Source organism: Chrysemys picta, chromosome 4, assembly GCF_011386835.1.
Source record: "Chrysemys picta bellii isolate R12L10 chromosome 4, ASM1138683v2, whole genome shotgun sequence".
NCBI classification, from domain to species: domain Eukaryota; kingdom Metazoa; phylum Chordata; order Testudines; family Emydidae; genus Chrysemys; species Chrysemys picta.
The window spans coordinates 2130753-2143082 of record NC_088794.1 but is presented as its reverse complement, the minus strand read 5'-3'; the positions used below and the strand labels follow the sequence as shown (position 1 = coordinate 2143082).

The 12330-nt window shown below is 49.5% G+C and overlaps 2 protein-coding genes across 2 annotated transcripts in view; both read right to left on the bottom strand.

The window, feature by feature from the left end:
- Positions 1-9466, bottom strand: part of LOC135982783 (uncharacterized) — a 29997-nt gene extending 20531 nt beyond the window's left edge. Inside the window, exon 1 of the mRNA XM_065590968.1 lies at positions 5039-9466. Coding sequence (XP_065447040.1) covers positions 5039-5209 — 171 coding nt within the window. The 5' untranslated portion in view covers positions 5210-9466. The remainder of the gene's footprint in view (positions 1-5038) is intronic.
- Positions 8607-11906, bottom strand: LOC122172914 (uncharacterized). The gene is made up of 3 exons (XM_065590967.1): positions 11678-11906; positions 9752-10727; positions 8607-8641 (listed from the first exon to the last, which is right to left on the bottom strand). Exons 2-3 carry the CDS (start codon positions 10725-10727, stop codon positions 8607-8609), a joined length of 1011 nt encoding a protein of 336 aa, XP_065447039.1. The 5' UTR covers positions 11678-11906.
- Between the last annotated feature and the right edge of the window lie 424 nt (positions 11907-12330).

The window sequence follows — 12330 nt, the reverse complement described above, 5'->3', positions numbered from 1 at the left end:
CTCTCTCTGAACACAGAGAGAGACTGTTGAGCTCCTGGCTCCCAGCCTCTTTATACAGGCCAGCTGTGGCCTGACTGGGGCGTGGCCCAGCTGCAGCCTCTTCCCCAATCAGCCCAGCTTTTAGAGCTGCAGCCCTCTCCAGAGCTGTTTTAAACCCCTCAGGGCAGGAGCGGGGTAACCACCCCACTACACCAACGCAATCACTGAGCTGCTGCTATCAAGGGTAGTGACTCTGGGAAACGTGCAGGCCATAGTGGATGGCTTTGCTGCAATGGGATTCCCTAACTGTGGTGGGGCGATAGATAGAACCCATATCCCTATCTTGGCACTGGAGCACCAGGGCAGCCAGTACATCAACCGCAAGGGGTACTTTTCAATGCTGCTGCAAGCACTGGTGGATCACAAGGGACGTTTCACCAACATCAACATGGGATGGCCGGGAAAGGTACATGACGCTCGCATCTTCAGCAACTCTGGACTGTTTCAAAAGCTGCAGGAAGGGACTTTCTTCCCAGACCAGAAAATAACCATTGGGGATGTTGAAATGCCTATAGTGATCCTTGGGGACCCAGCCTACTCCTTAATGCCATGGCTCATGAAGCCATACACAGGCAGTCTGGACAGTAGTCAGGACCTGTTCAACTATAGGCTGAGCAAGTGCAGAAATTCTGCAGCAGAATGGTGGTGGAATGTGCATTTGGACGTTTAAAAGCGCGCTGGCGCAGTTTACTGACTCGGATAGACCTCAGCAAAACCAATATTCCCATTGTTATTACTGCTTGGTGTGTGCTCCACAATATCTGTGAGAGTAAGGGAGAGACATTTATGGCGGGGTGGGAGGTTGAGGCAAATCGCCTGGTGGCTGATTACACACAGCCAGACACCAGGGCAGTTAGAAGAGTACAGGAGGGCGCAGTACGCATCAGAGAAGCTTTGAAAACCAGTTTCATAACTGGCCAGGCTACGGTGTGAAAGTGCTGTTTGTTTCTCTTTGATGAAACCCCCCCCCCTTGGTTCACTCTACTTCCCTGTAAGCTAACCACCATCCCCTCCCCCCTTTGATCACCACTTGCAGAGGCAATAAAGTCATTGTTGCTTCACATTCATGCATTCTTTATTAATTCATCACACAACTAGGGGGATAACTGCCAAGGTAACCCGGGAGAGGTGGGGGAGGAGGGAAGGACAAGGCCACACTGCACTTTAAAATTTTTAAATTTAAAAACTTTAAAACTTATTGAAGGCCAGCCTTCTGTTGCTTGGGCAATCTTCTGGGATGGAGTGACTGGGTGGCCGAAGGCCCCCCCACTGTGTTCTTGGGCATCTGGGTGAGGAGGCAATGGAACTTGGGGAGGAGGGCTGTTGGTTACACAGGGCTGTAGCGGCGGTCTCTGCTCCTGCTGCCTTTCCTGCAGCTCAACCATATGCTGGAGCATATGAGTTTGATCCTCCAGCAGCCTGAGCATCGACTCTTGCCTTCTGTCAGCAAGCTGACGCCACCTATCCTCTTCAGCCCGCCACTTACTCTCTTCAGCCCGCCACCACTCCTCGCATTCATATTGTGCTTTCTTGCACTCTGACATTGTCTGCCTCCACACATTCTGCTGTGTGATGTTATGAAGGTAATATAATATTTCATTGGAAGGTGACAGGGCCAGAAAGAGTTAATTAACTCAGACTGACCTGACCCATGGGTGAACCTTAAGGACTGGTTAGGAAGATATGTAAATGAATAGAGCTTTGAAATGTAAGTCTGCATTGTTAGAGGTAAAAGGGTAGATGTTTGCTCAGGGCTTGTGATGTAAGCAAAGAAGTCTTGTCTATTGCTTTAACTTTAATTCAAAGATCAAAAAGGGAATATTAACATTTATGATGATACTTGAGTAAATAGTATTATTGTCTCTATGTCTCTTTGAAGGTTGTGGTAACCTGGATCTGAACTGTTTAATGGATAAATGACCCTGTGCTAATTGCCAGGATGTTTGGAAGGAGAATTAAGCCTATTGTTTTCTCAGGCCGAAAGGCTGCTGGGAATGTATAAGAACCCTGGGACATGATCCTACTTCATCTCAGATCTGCTTTGGGTTTCAAGAGGGGGAAACCTTAAGCCACAAGGATTGAGATCCCCAGTCACTGACTGGAGTCACCCTGAATATGGACATTAGACTATAACCTCTGGACTATTTCTAAAAGGACTTCTGGCAACTACAAGCTCACCTCTACTATGCATCTGAACCTCAAGAATTGAATTCAAGTCTGTCTGTATATTGATCTTTTAAGCAACACTCTCTCTCTTTTCTTTTTTAATAAATTTTAGTTTGGTTACTAAGAATTGGCTATAAGCATGTATTTTGGGTAAGATCTAAGTTATAATTGAACCTGGGTATGTGGCTGATCCTTTGCCATGCTTTATTATGCAATGATTCCCGACTACGTGCTACTGGTCTGGTGTGGTAAAGTGTCCGACCATGGCGGACGGAATAAGGCAGCCCTCCCCAGAAACCTTTTGCAAAGGCTTTGGCAGTACATCCAGGAGAGCTTTATGGAGATGTCCCTGGAGGATTTTCACACCATCCCCATACACATTAACAGACTTTTCCAGTAGCTGTACTGGCCGTGAATGCCAGGGCAAATTAATCATTAAACATGCTTGCTTTTAAACCATGTGTAGTATTTACAAAGGTACACTCACCAGAGGTCCCTTCTCCGCCTTCAGGGTCCAGGAGCCCGCCTTGGGTGGGTATGGGGGTTACTGGCTCCAGGTCCAGGGTGAAAAACATATCTCTTCATCATCATCTTCCTTGTCCCCAAAACCCGCTTCCGTGTTGCGTGATTCTCCATTGACGGAGTCAAAGTACAGGTTTGGGGTACTGGTGGCTGTACCCCCTAGAATGGCATGCAGCTCATCATAGAAGCGGCATGTTCGGGGCTCTGATCCGGAGCAGCCGTTTGCCTCTCTGGTTTTTTGGTAGGCTTGCCTTAGCTCCTTAATTTTCATGCGGCACTGGTATATGTCCCTGTTATGGCCTCTGTCCTTCATGCCCTTTGAGACTTTTTCTAATGTTTTGGCATTTCGTTTACTGGAACGGAGTTCAGCTAGCAGGGATTCGTCTCCCCATACAGCGATGAGATCCTGTACCTCCCGTTCAGTCAATGCTGGAGCTCTTTTGCGATCCTGGGACTCCCATCATGGTCACCTCTGCTGATAAGATCTGCACTCACCTGCACCTTGCACGCTGGCCAAACAGGAAATGAGATTCAAAAGTTCGCAGGCCTTTTCCTGTCTACCTGGCCAGTGCATCTGAGTTGAAAGCGCTGTCCAGAGCAGTCACAATGAAGCACTGTGGGATAGCTCCCGTAGGCCAATATCGTCGAATTGCGTCCACACTACCCCAAATCCAACCCGGCAAGGCTGATTTCAGCGCTAATCCCCTCGTCAGAGGTGGAGTAAAGAAATCGATTTAAAGAGCCCTTTAAGTCGAAAAAAAGGGCTTCGTTGTGTATAAGCTTTATACAGGGTAAAACAGATTTATTTGGGGTTTGGACCCCATTGGAGTGTGACATCTGAATGTTACAGACAAGAACACTTCTGTAAGTTGCTTTCAGTTAAGCCTCCGCTGTTAGGGGACGTGGTTCAGACCTGGGTCTGGGTTTGCAGCAGGCTAGCGGGTCTGGCTCAAACCAGGCAGGGCACTGAGGTCCCAAGCTGCCAGGGCAGGAAAGCAGGGCCAGAAGTAGTCTTGGCACATCAGTTGGTAGCCCCCAAGGGGTTTCTGTGATCCAACCCATCACAGTCCTTGTTAGATCCAGCAGACATCTCAGGTGGTAAGCAGGGTCTTTTTCATGACTGGCCATCTCTTTTGTCCTGCTCCCCCCACCCCCCTTTATAGCTTTGGCACAAGGCGGGAATATTTTGTCTGTGCTTTTCCCCACCCCCGCCTCATGAATGGAAAAGTACAAGGATTAAGATGGATCCCAGTATCATGTGACATGGTCACATGTCACTGTAAGACCCCTAGTTTCCATTCTTCCTGCGTTGGCCCACCTGTACACAGGAAGTTTTGCAGGTAAATAAACCATTTACAACCAGTTGTCTAGGTCAATGGGAGCCATCAAGATTCTAAACCACCATTACTGGCCCCCACGTTCCATAATTACAATCGGCCCTCAGAGTTATACATCATATTTCTAACTTTAGACACAAGAATAATATATGCACACAAATAGGAGGAAGATATTCAGTAGATCATAACCTTTGTAATGATACCTTACAAGAGACCTTTTGCATAAAGCATATTCCAGTTACATCATAGTCACACTCGTAAGCATATTTAAATAAAGCATATGGAATGCAAGGTCACGCTGTTATACCTCAGTTTCCCTTTGTGCACAGCAGTTCAAGCTTCTAGTGGTTTTTCTGCTGTGGAAAGTTTTAGCGATGTGTCTATGTCTTAGCTGTGAAACCTTAACATTATTAGGCTTTTTAACACAAAGTGTGTTCTTGTTGAACCAAAGAGCCTAATCTTTAGGACAGCTTGTTCAAGATCCCTTTTGAACCTTTCCAACATTTCCTTGACCTTAGAGTCTTCCTTAACACAGGCTTTTAGTTTAACCACTTCCTTGGGGGTTTGGTATTTTAGGGTTAACCTGTGACTGCCATTAGCATAAGAAACTTTTTCCCTTCCTTCCTGTCCCGGAGGGTCAGAATCCGAGCTCTTGTGCTTAACAGAATCCATTGGCTGGCTGGGTGTGTCCTTTGGGAACAGCTACAGGCGAGTCTGTCTCCCCCCCGCCCCGTCAGGCAGGTAATGTGCATCAACACAGACACTAGCTTGTTTACTAGTTTTCAGATCCTTAAGCGTTACCAATTCCAAGGCTGGACTCTGTCTTAAAGAGATACCGTCCATTTTCACTAGCATGTTAGACTCAAGGTTCCTTTGTCCTCCCCTTACCAACCTCTGCTTCCACCTGGAATCAGATGTCAGGTCCACTAAGAGACTACAAAACAGATCCAAAGTATCTAGAGATGAGCGTTTACCTGCTCTCCCGGTATTCTCCAGAGATTCACCGCACAACCGGCATCCTGCTCTGCGGATTCAGCTGTCCAATCTTCCCTCTGACTCAGACACAGACTGTTCACTCGAAGAATCACCATGGACACAGTCCTGTCCCAACACCATTGTCTCCCCACCAAGATGGCTAAGCTCATAGGGCTGTTTAAATTCCCTAACCACTTTTATTTCCTTTGAAACCTTTTCAAAGCTCTCCACACTGGGTCATTCCAAAGCGAGGTCAGTGGATCTATACCCCTCAGAAAGACTCTGGCACTTCGGAACTGGAACAAGTCTCCCAAACAAACTGTTGCTTTCTCTAGACAGTGATTCACCCTGAGTCAACTCAATTCAATCACGTCCACACCCATCCGTTGCAGCAAACTGATTGCAAAAACTACCCTGAAGATTTTTCTCTTCAGGAATCTTCCCACGCAACAACCCATTTTTCACAGAAATTCTGCCCTTCCCCTTTTCACCTAGGGCTTGCTCTAAAGGAACATTTTCCTGAGCAACAACAGACTCTTTCTGGGTTTCACTTAAATCCAGAATCAATATTCACACTCTGACTTGGTAAATAATCTTCCTCTTTTACAAGATCTGCTTTAACAAAAGTGATTTTAGAAGCTGTAATTTACCCTAAACAGCTTTTCCCATTGACTTTTCCGTTCTCTGCACAAGTGATGGGGTTACCTTCACCCAAGCTCACAGTAAAAGCAGTTACATAAAAGGTGGCTGTGTTGGGGTAAATTTGGTTACACACAGACAACGGCTTAGAGTCAAACAACCTACCAACATTGTTACAAACTGGAGAGATTCTATCCCCATCTCTGGTGTTGAGAGGATCTGGCTTTCCAGGATGAGACAGTTCCTGTTGTTCCTTTATTCTCTGGAGTTGGAGCTTAAGTCTGTCCACTTTTCCCTTCGCTTCGAGTTCCTGCAATCGACTCTCTGCCAGTCTCTGTTCATGTTCAAACACAGGCATTCCCTTTCAGCAACTTCTCCTTCCACATCCGCTAGTTTTGCTGTTGTTCAAGTCTAGCTGCTGGTGTCTCACCACAAGCATTTTTGCTGCTTCTTCTTCCTTATCACTGGCAATTAACAGATTTTTCAGTTCCTGCTCTGGGGCCGTTTTCTCAAAAGACAAACCCCTCTGTGAGCACAATTCTTCCAGGCTTTGTCGGTCAGGATCTTGATCATGGGTCACTCACTGGAGCTGATTTTTAACCCTTAAACTCTCCAATAGCAAAATTAAACTTTGAAAAGCACGTGGTTCTGATCCAAAAACCTAATAAACCTGTGGTAATGTGCATCCTGCCGACTACGCATCCGTGACCGGGGTGCTAGTGGGGAGCCAACTGTGGTCACTCAATTAGGGTGAACTGCAAAGAATGGGGCAGACAATCCCCATAAAATTGGTGGATCTTCCAATCCTTAGATTTACCAACCAGCATAAAACAGCTTCTTTATTACCTTACTGGTTACACAGAAATCCAAACAACATAGTGCCCTTAGAGTGATCCAGCCTCAGGCCTCCATCCAGGTACCCACGTTAAATCTGATGAAAATTTCTGTAAATCTTATTTCATCATATAAAAGAAAAGGTTCTACCAATCCCAAAGGATCGGACACAGAGTCTAATGTCCAAATCTCATATTCAGGAGATATAACTGGGGCCTCAGTCTTGCGACTCAAACTTCCCCTGAAGAAGTCTAAGCAGGTCTGAGATGACAGAATCAGGACCCAAGGATTTTTTATCCAATTTCATGTCTTTTGACAAGTTGGAGTTCCTCAGGGAACAAAAGGTCATTAGGATGACTTTGAAGGAGGTCCATCACCGGTACTTAGCTATACTAATTAATATAAGGCCATTTACTTCTTCCTCCACCATTCACAGTACATTTCAAAGAGAGATGAATACTGAGATATCACCTGTTTACAATTCATTTACATGATAGGATGCTCTTTTGAGCTCTGAACTATCAGAATACAGCATAGACAGCGACTGTTGATAACACTGTCCACCGGACTCCCCTCCCTTTTCCTTTAATGCAGCAGCACTTTGCAGAGGAGGACGCTGCAGAGGCACATTGTGAGGCTTTATACTGATTCAAGGGATCCTCTACCCAATTCCAACTCACAGTCTCCTAACTGGTTCTCCTGACATGTTACTAACCCTGAGAGATTGCAAGACACTGTCCACAGTGCACCCACCCAGCCGCAGTTTTCACAGCCCTTTTATTTAAGTTAGACTTCATATTACTGCAATACGCTTCAAACCCTTTACATGCATGTTCCAATGCATTTTTCCCTTGAAAAGGGTCATCTTCCCATGGGCATGGACCTCGGTCCACTATCCGCTTTGCAAGGAGGGTTGGTTCCTCTGCCAATTCCACCCTTCCTGGCTTTTCAACGTAGGATTCTCACTCTCCTTATTCCTTAGAGTGTTCATTCTCTCAAGCAGGCTGCAGTCCTTCTTGAGAGAAGGGGCACAAATATTCTGTCCAACTGCTGTATAAGGTTCAATCCGCTCAGCCCAAATAACCTAGGTTGTCCGCATTCTCCACCAGTCTGTTACAGTCTGCACCCCACCCATACCCTTCTGAGGCAACAAGCGTGATCTGGTCAATTTAGGACACCCTGCCTGTACCCTACCGAGGGCTTAAGGTGTGACCCAATCAATTTAGGCAGCCCCACTCTTTCCCTACCGAGAGCTCAAGGTGTAAGCCACCTATTTTTACCCACGGGGCTCAGGAAGAAACCAGGTCAATTTAAGTACCCACCCTTTCCCTCGGGGCTCAGGGCTCTAGGGGTCTGCAGAACCTTTTCCCAGAAAACCTTTTGCTTTACACAATTGTGCTCTAAACATCTATTTATTAGCAACACATAGAGAACACACATACCAAGCAAATCTCTTACGCGCACCACTCCCAATATCCAGACAAATTTCAGCCGATGGCCAGTCAGGATTCATTCATCTGGGGGTTCCCAGCGAGGCCTCTCATGTCACGGTCGTGCAGAGGGGGTTCAGAGTTCCAGCAGCCAGATGTTGAACTGCAGTCCGGAAATGGTTCCCGAAGAGCATTGCTTTTCATTTACATTATTTAGCTAAAACTTCCTTCAAATTTACTACACCTATCACAATATCTCACACCCATAAATAACACAAATTTTACCCAATTACGCACTGGCACCTACCTGTCCTCCTTCCTGCCCAAGTTCTTTACATTTTCTCTTTCATGCCCAAATGGTAACTTAGTTGTGACCTTCTCTATTTGTGCAGAGGGTCAGCATAAAACGCTGGTCAGAGCTTATCTTCCCATTTGTTGAGTCTCTTTCTGTATCCGCCCTAATTTCCCAGTGCCTGGGCGTCTCTACTTCACCACTTTGATGGTTATAACTCTCGTTAGGGACATTCCTGAGGGGGGGGTGCTTTAGCAGCGGCAGAACATTCTTTTTCTTTTTCTTTTTTTTAATTTTAGTGGTGAACTCCCTGAGTTTCACCCAAAGCTGCTTTAATATGGGGAGAGAGGGGGCACTAATCCGGTCTCAGGCCTACAACAGGATGACAAACACTGCTTCTTTGTTCCCTGGAAGGTCATAAAAACTCAGGACTGGTGAAGAAATTACTTCCCTGGATGGCTCCTTGGGGCAAATTTGGCAGCTCCAATACAGGCTGATAGGAACGTTCATTAGACTCCATTCCACCCCCAGAGAACCCAGGAGTCCTGGCTTCTCCCCCCTCCCCCCGCTCTGAAACACTAGACTGCACTCCCCTCCCAGAGCTGGGGAGAGAACCCAGGAGTCCTGGCTCCCAGCCGCCCTGCTGTAACCCACAAGATCACACTCCCATCCTGCAGAGTCCACCCAGTTGAAGATGTAGGTAGGTACCTACATGGATACTCATGGACTAAGGGAATTAGCAGGGGCTCTGGAGACCGGAGCCCAAAGGATCATTCCCCCCACTGTTCATGACCTGCACTCGGCGGGGTACAAGAGGGGGACCCCATTAGCTATTGACCAGAGCGGGTGTCATAATGACAGAGCCTCTTCAGAGGGAGCCACATTTCTGTAGCATTAGGACCCCATGTGGTAGGCTGTCACCTGACACATCTGGTCCGGCCACATCTCCCCAATGGGGGGCTGGGCCAGCCTTGCCCCCCACAAACACACTTCTCCAGTCCCGCCCATGCCACTGAAACTGCCTTGGAAATCCTCGCCCTAGTAACCCTGGCTAACGGAGCATTTTCCCTAGAATAATTTCAGACCCTTCGAAAATTGTATTGTGAACCTTTGAGTCCTTCCCGGACCACAAGACACAGATATCTGTAGCCAGTCACAACATTTTCTCCCCCAAAAAGAGCTTGTTGAATATTTTTCTCTGCCCGTCCCACAATATTTCTCCCTGCCTCCACTCCCATCCACCCACCCCCTTTCCTTCCACCTCAGACCAATCCTTGTAGCCCCCCAGTCCCCACACCCATTCCCCCCTCCATCCCTACTCCCTTCCTACACCTCTGCCCCCCTACCCAGCCCCCTCCCTTCTCCTCCCAAGAGGCTCAATTCCTGGTCCCTCCTCTCATCCTCTAGTCCCCTGTCCACCTCTCCCCAGTCCTTCCGTTCCCCCTTCACGCCCGGCCCGGCATCCCACTCCCCACTCTCCCAGTCCCCCCTCAGCACCCTGCCTTCCCCCATCTCACCCTCTAGACACCCATCACAGCACATACTCCCCTCCCTCATGCGTCCCACCTCTGGGGCACACTCCCGCTCCTGTCTCCCATGGCAACAGGTGGCCCGGCCTAGCCACACGCCCCCATAGCCTAGGCAGATCAGGATGCTGACACAGGTTGTGAGGGCCAGGATGACCAGAGCCATGTGCTTGTCGGCCTGGCCCCGCACGGCGCACTCGAGGGCAGGGGGACAGGCCGGGGTACTGGGGAAGCAGCGGAAGAAAACTCCTGACACCATGGGCAGCTGCCGGGCCAGCAAGGCCCACAAGAAGCCAATCTCGGTAGCCAGCAGCACAGCGATGCACACGGTGAAGACTCCAGCATGCCAGAGCGGCCGGGCGGCCATGTCGGGTCCTGCTGACAACCTGGTCACAGCACTGATGCCAACCGTATTGTCTCTGGCAGCCACATTGGTTGCGCCAACCAGCTTGGGGATGGCGGCCATGTTGGAATCTCCCGCTGGCCGGACCATGGCAGCCACGTTGGATTTAGTGGCCATGTTGGATTCCCCTCCCATCTTGGGTCTGGCAGCCATGTAGGATTCTACCGACGTGTGCTCGGTGGCTTTGTTGCATGTGGCCGTCGCTGTGACCTCCTGCCCCCCCTTGCCGTGAGGATCCTCTTTGGGGTACAGCATTCTGATGATGGTGATGGGGAGAAGGGCAATGAGGAAGGAGAAGCCCCAGGTGGGCCTGACAGGGTCCAGGAAGTGGCGGTTGTAGCAGACCGAGGTGCAGAAGGTCCGGGTCTCCGCCTCCTGGCCGGGGCTCCAGGCACACGCCATATCCTGGTGTGCACTCTCCCACGGCGAACTGGCAAAGTACATGGCCAGCAAGCGCAGGCCCAGCAGGAAGTACCAGTGCGACAGGCCCTGCCACAGCACAGCCCCCGACAACGCCGTCAGCACCGGTTGCAGGAGGCTCACCAGCGTTGAGATAATGATCATCTGGCGGGAGACAGGCATGGTGTGGAGTGATACGGGGGACAAGCAGGGGACGACAACACAACCCACATGCCCCCTGCAGCAGAGGTAGCTAGCGGCTTTCATTCCTTTGGGTTCTTTCTTTCTTTCCTTCCCAGGGCTGGGCTACACTGAGACCTGACACCAGCATAGCCGCACACCTCTGAGTGCCGTAGTTAACCCGACCTAACCTCTGATGTAAACAGCACTAGGTCAAAGCCAGAAATCTTCTCTCCACCTAGCTGCCGCCTCTCGGGGAAGTGGATTCACTAGGTCCACAGGAGAACCCCTCCCGTAGGCGTCAGTCGTGTCAACACCGAGGAGCTACAGCTGTGACACTCCCGCATTTCAAGACAAGCCCTTAGATTCCTAGATTCTAAGTTCAGAAGGGACCATTGGGGTCATCTAGTTTGACTCCTGTATGCCACAGGCCAGAGTCCAGCTGTGAATTAATTCCCATTTAAACTTCCTTTCTCTCCTTCTCCCTCCCTTCTTCTCTTCAATTTGCCTTCTTCTTCCTTTCCTTTGTTTCATTCATTCTTCCCATTATTGTAATAATTTTTGTAGGCCATACCTACAGACCTGGACCGAGCTCGGGACCCGATGGCTCCAGATTCTGCACCAATTTTCCCTCCCTAAACCAAGATCTGGCCCAGCATTGTGCTGAGCACTGCGCAGACGCCCCTCCACCCCCTCAGGCCAAGATCAGGGTCCCCGTCTCCCCGGGCCCTGCGCAGACGCCCCTCCACCCCCTCAGGCCAGGATCAGGGTCCCCGTCTCCCCGGGCCCTGTGCAGACGCACAGTGAGAGGCAGTCCCTGACCCCAAGAACCCCCACTCTTTTTTTCTCATTTCCTCATGCTCTCTGTCTCAGCTCAGCCCAGCTTCCAGTACCATTCCCCGCCCCCCCACACGCACACCCCATTTCCCTGATACCTTTGGCTGAGATTCTCTCCTCTCTCACTCTCTGTCACTCTTTTCTCTCCTTCGTCCTGGGATCCTCTCTCTCGCCGGGCTATGGGATCCAAACCCCAGAGTGGGGGGAGCTGAGATTCTACTCGCAGGACCAGCGTACATCGAGTAAAGCAGCCAGAGAAGGGGAAGCCACAGACTGAGAGAAATGCCAGAGCTATCATCAAACCATCAACATCTTCCCACACAGCTGGCTCCCCGCCCTTTCCCAGATCAGCTGGCAAAGGGATTATCTCTGCTCCACCTATTCTGGAGGGATCACTGCTGGGATAGAGCCCAGGAGTCTTGTCCCGACTCCCACAGTGCAAGTAAAAGCCAGAAGTCCAGATCTCAGCCAACTCCGCTGCGATCCAGTAGATCCCACTCGCCTTCCACAACCAGGGATAGCACCCAGGAGTCCTCGCTCCCAGTCCCCCTGTTGTAACCCACTAGGTCCCACTCCCTTCCCAGAGCTAGGGATAGAAAATCTTAAATTGAATTATGAACAAATAGGAAAAAATTATGCCTATGTTTTTACTGACAGAGCAAAGTGAGGCTGCACACTCAATTCAATGGCATCCCTCTGCCCCACCCCAGAGGTGGCTGCATGTCAGCACTGGGAAAGGGGCACCTGTGTA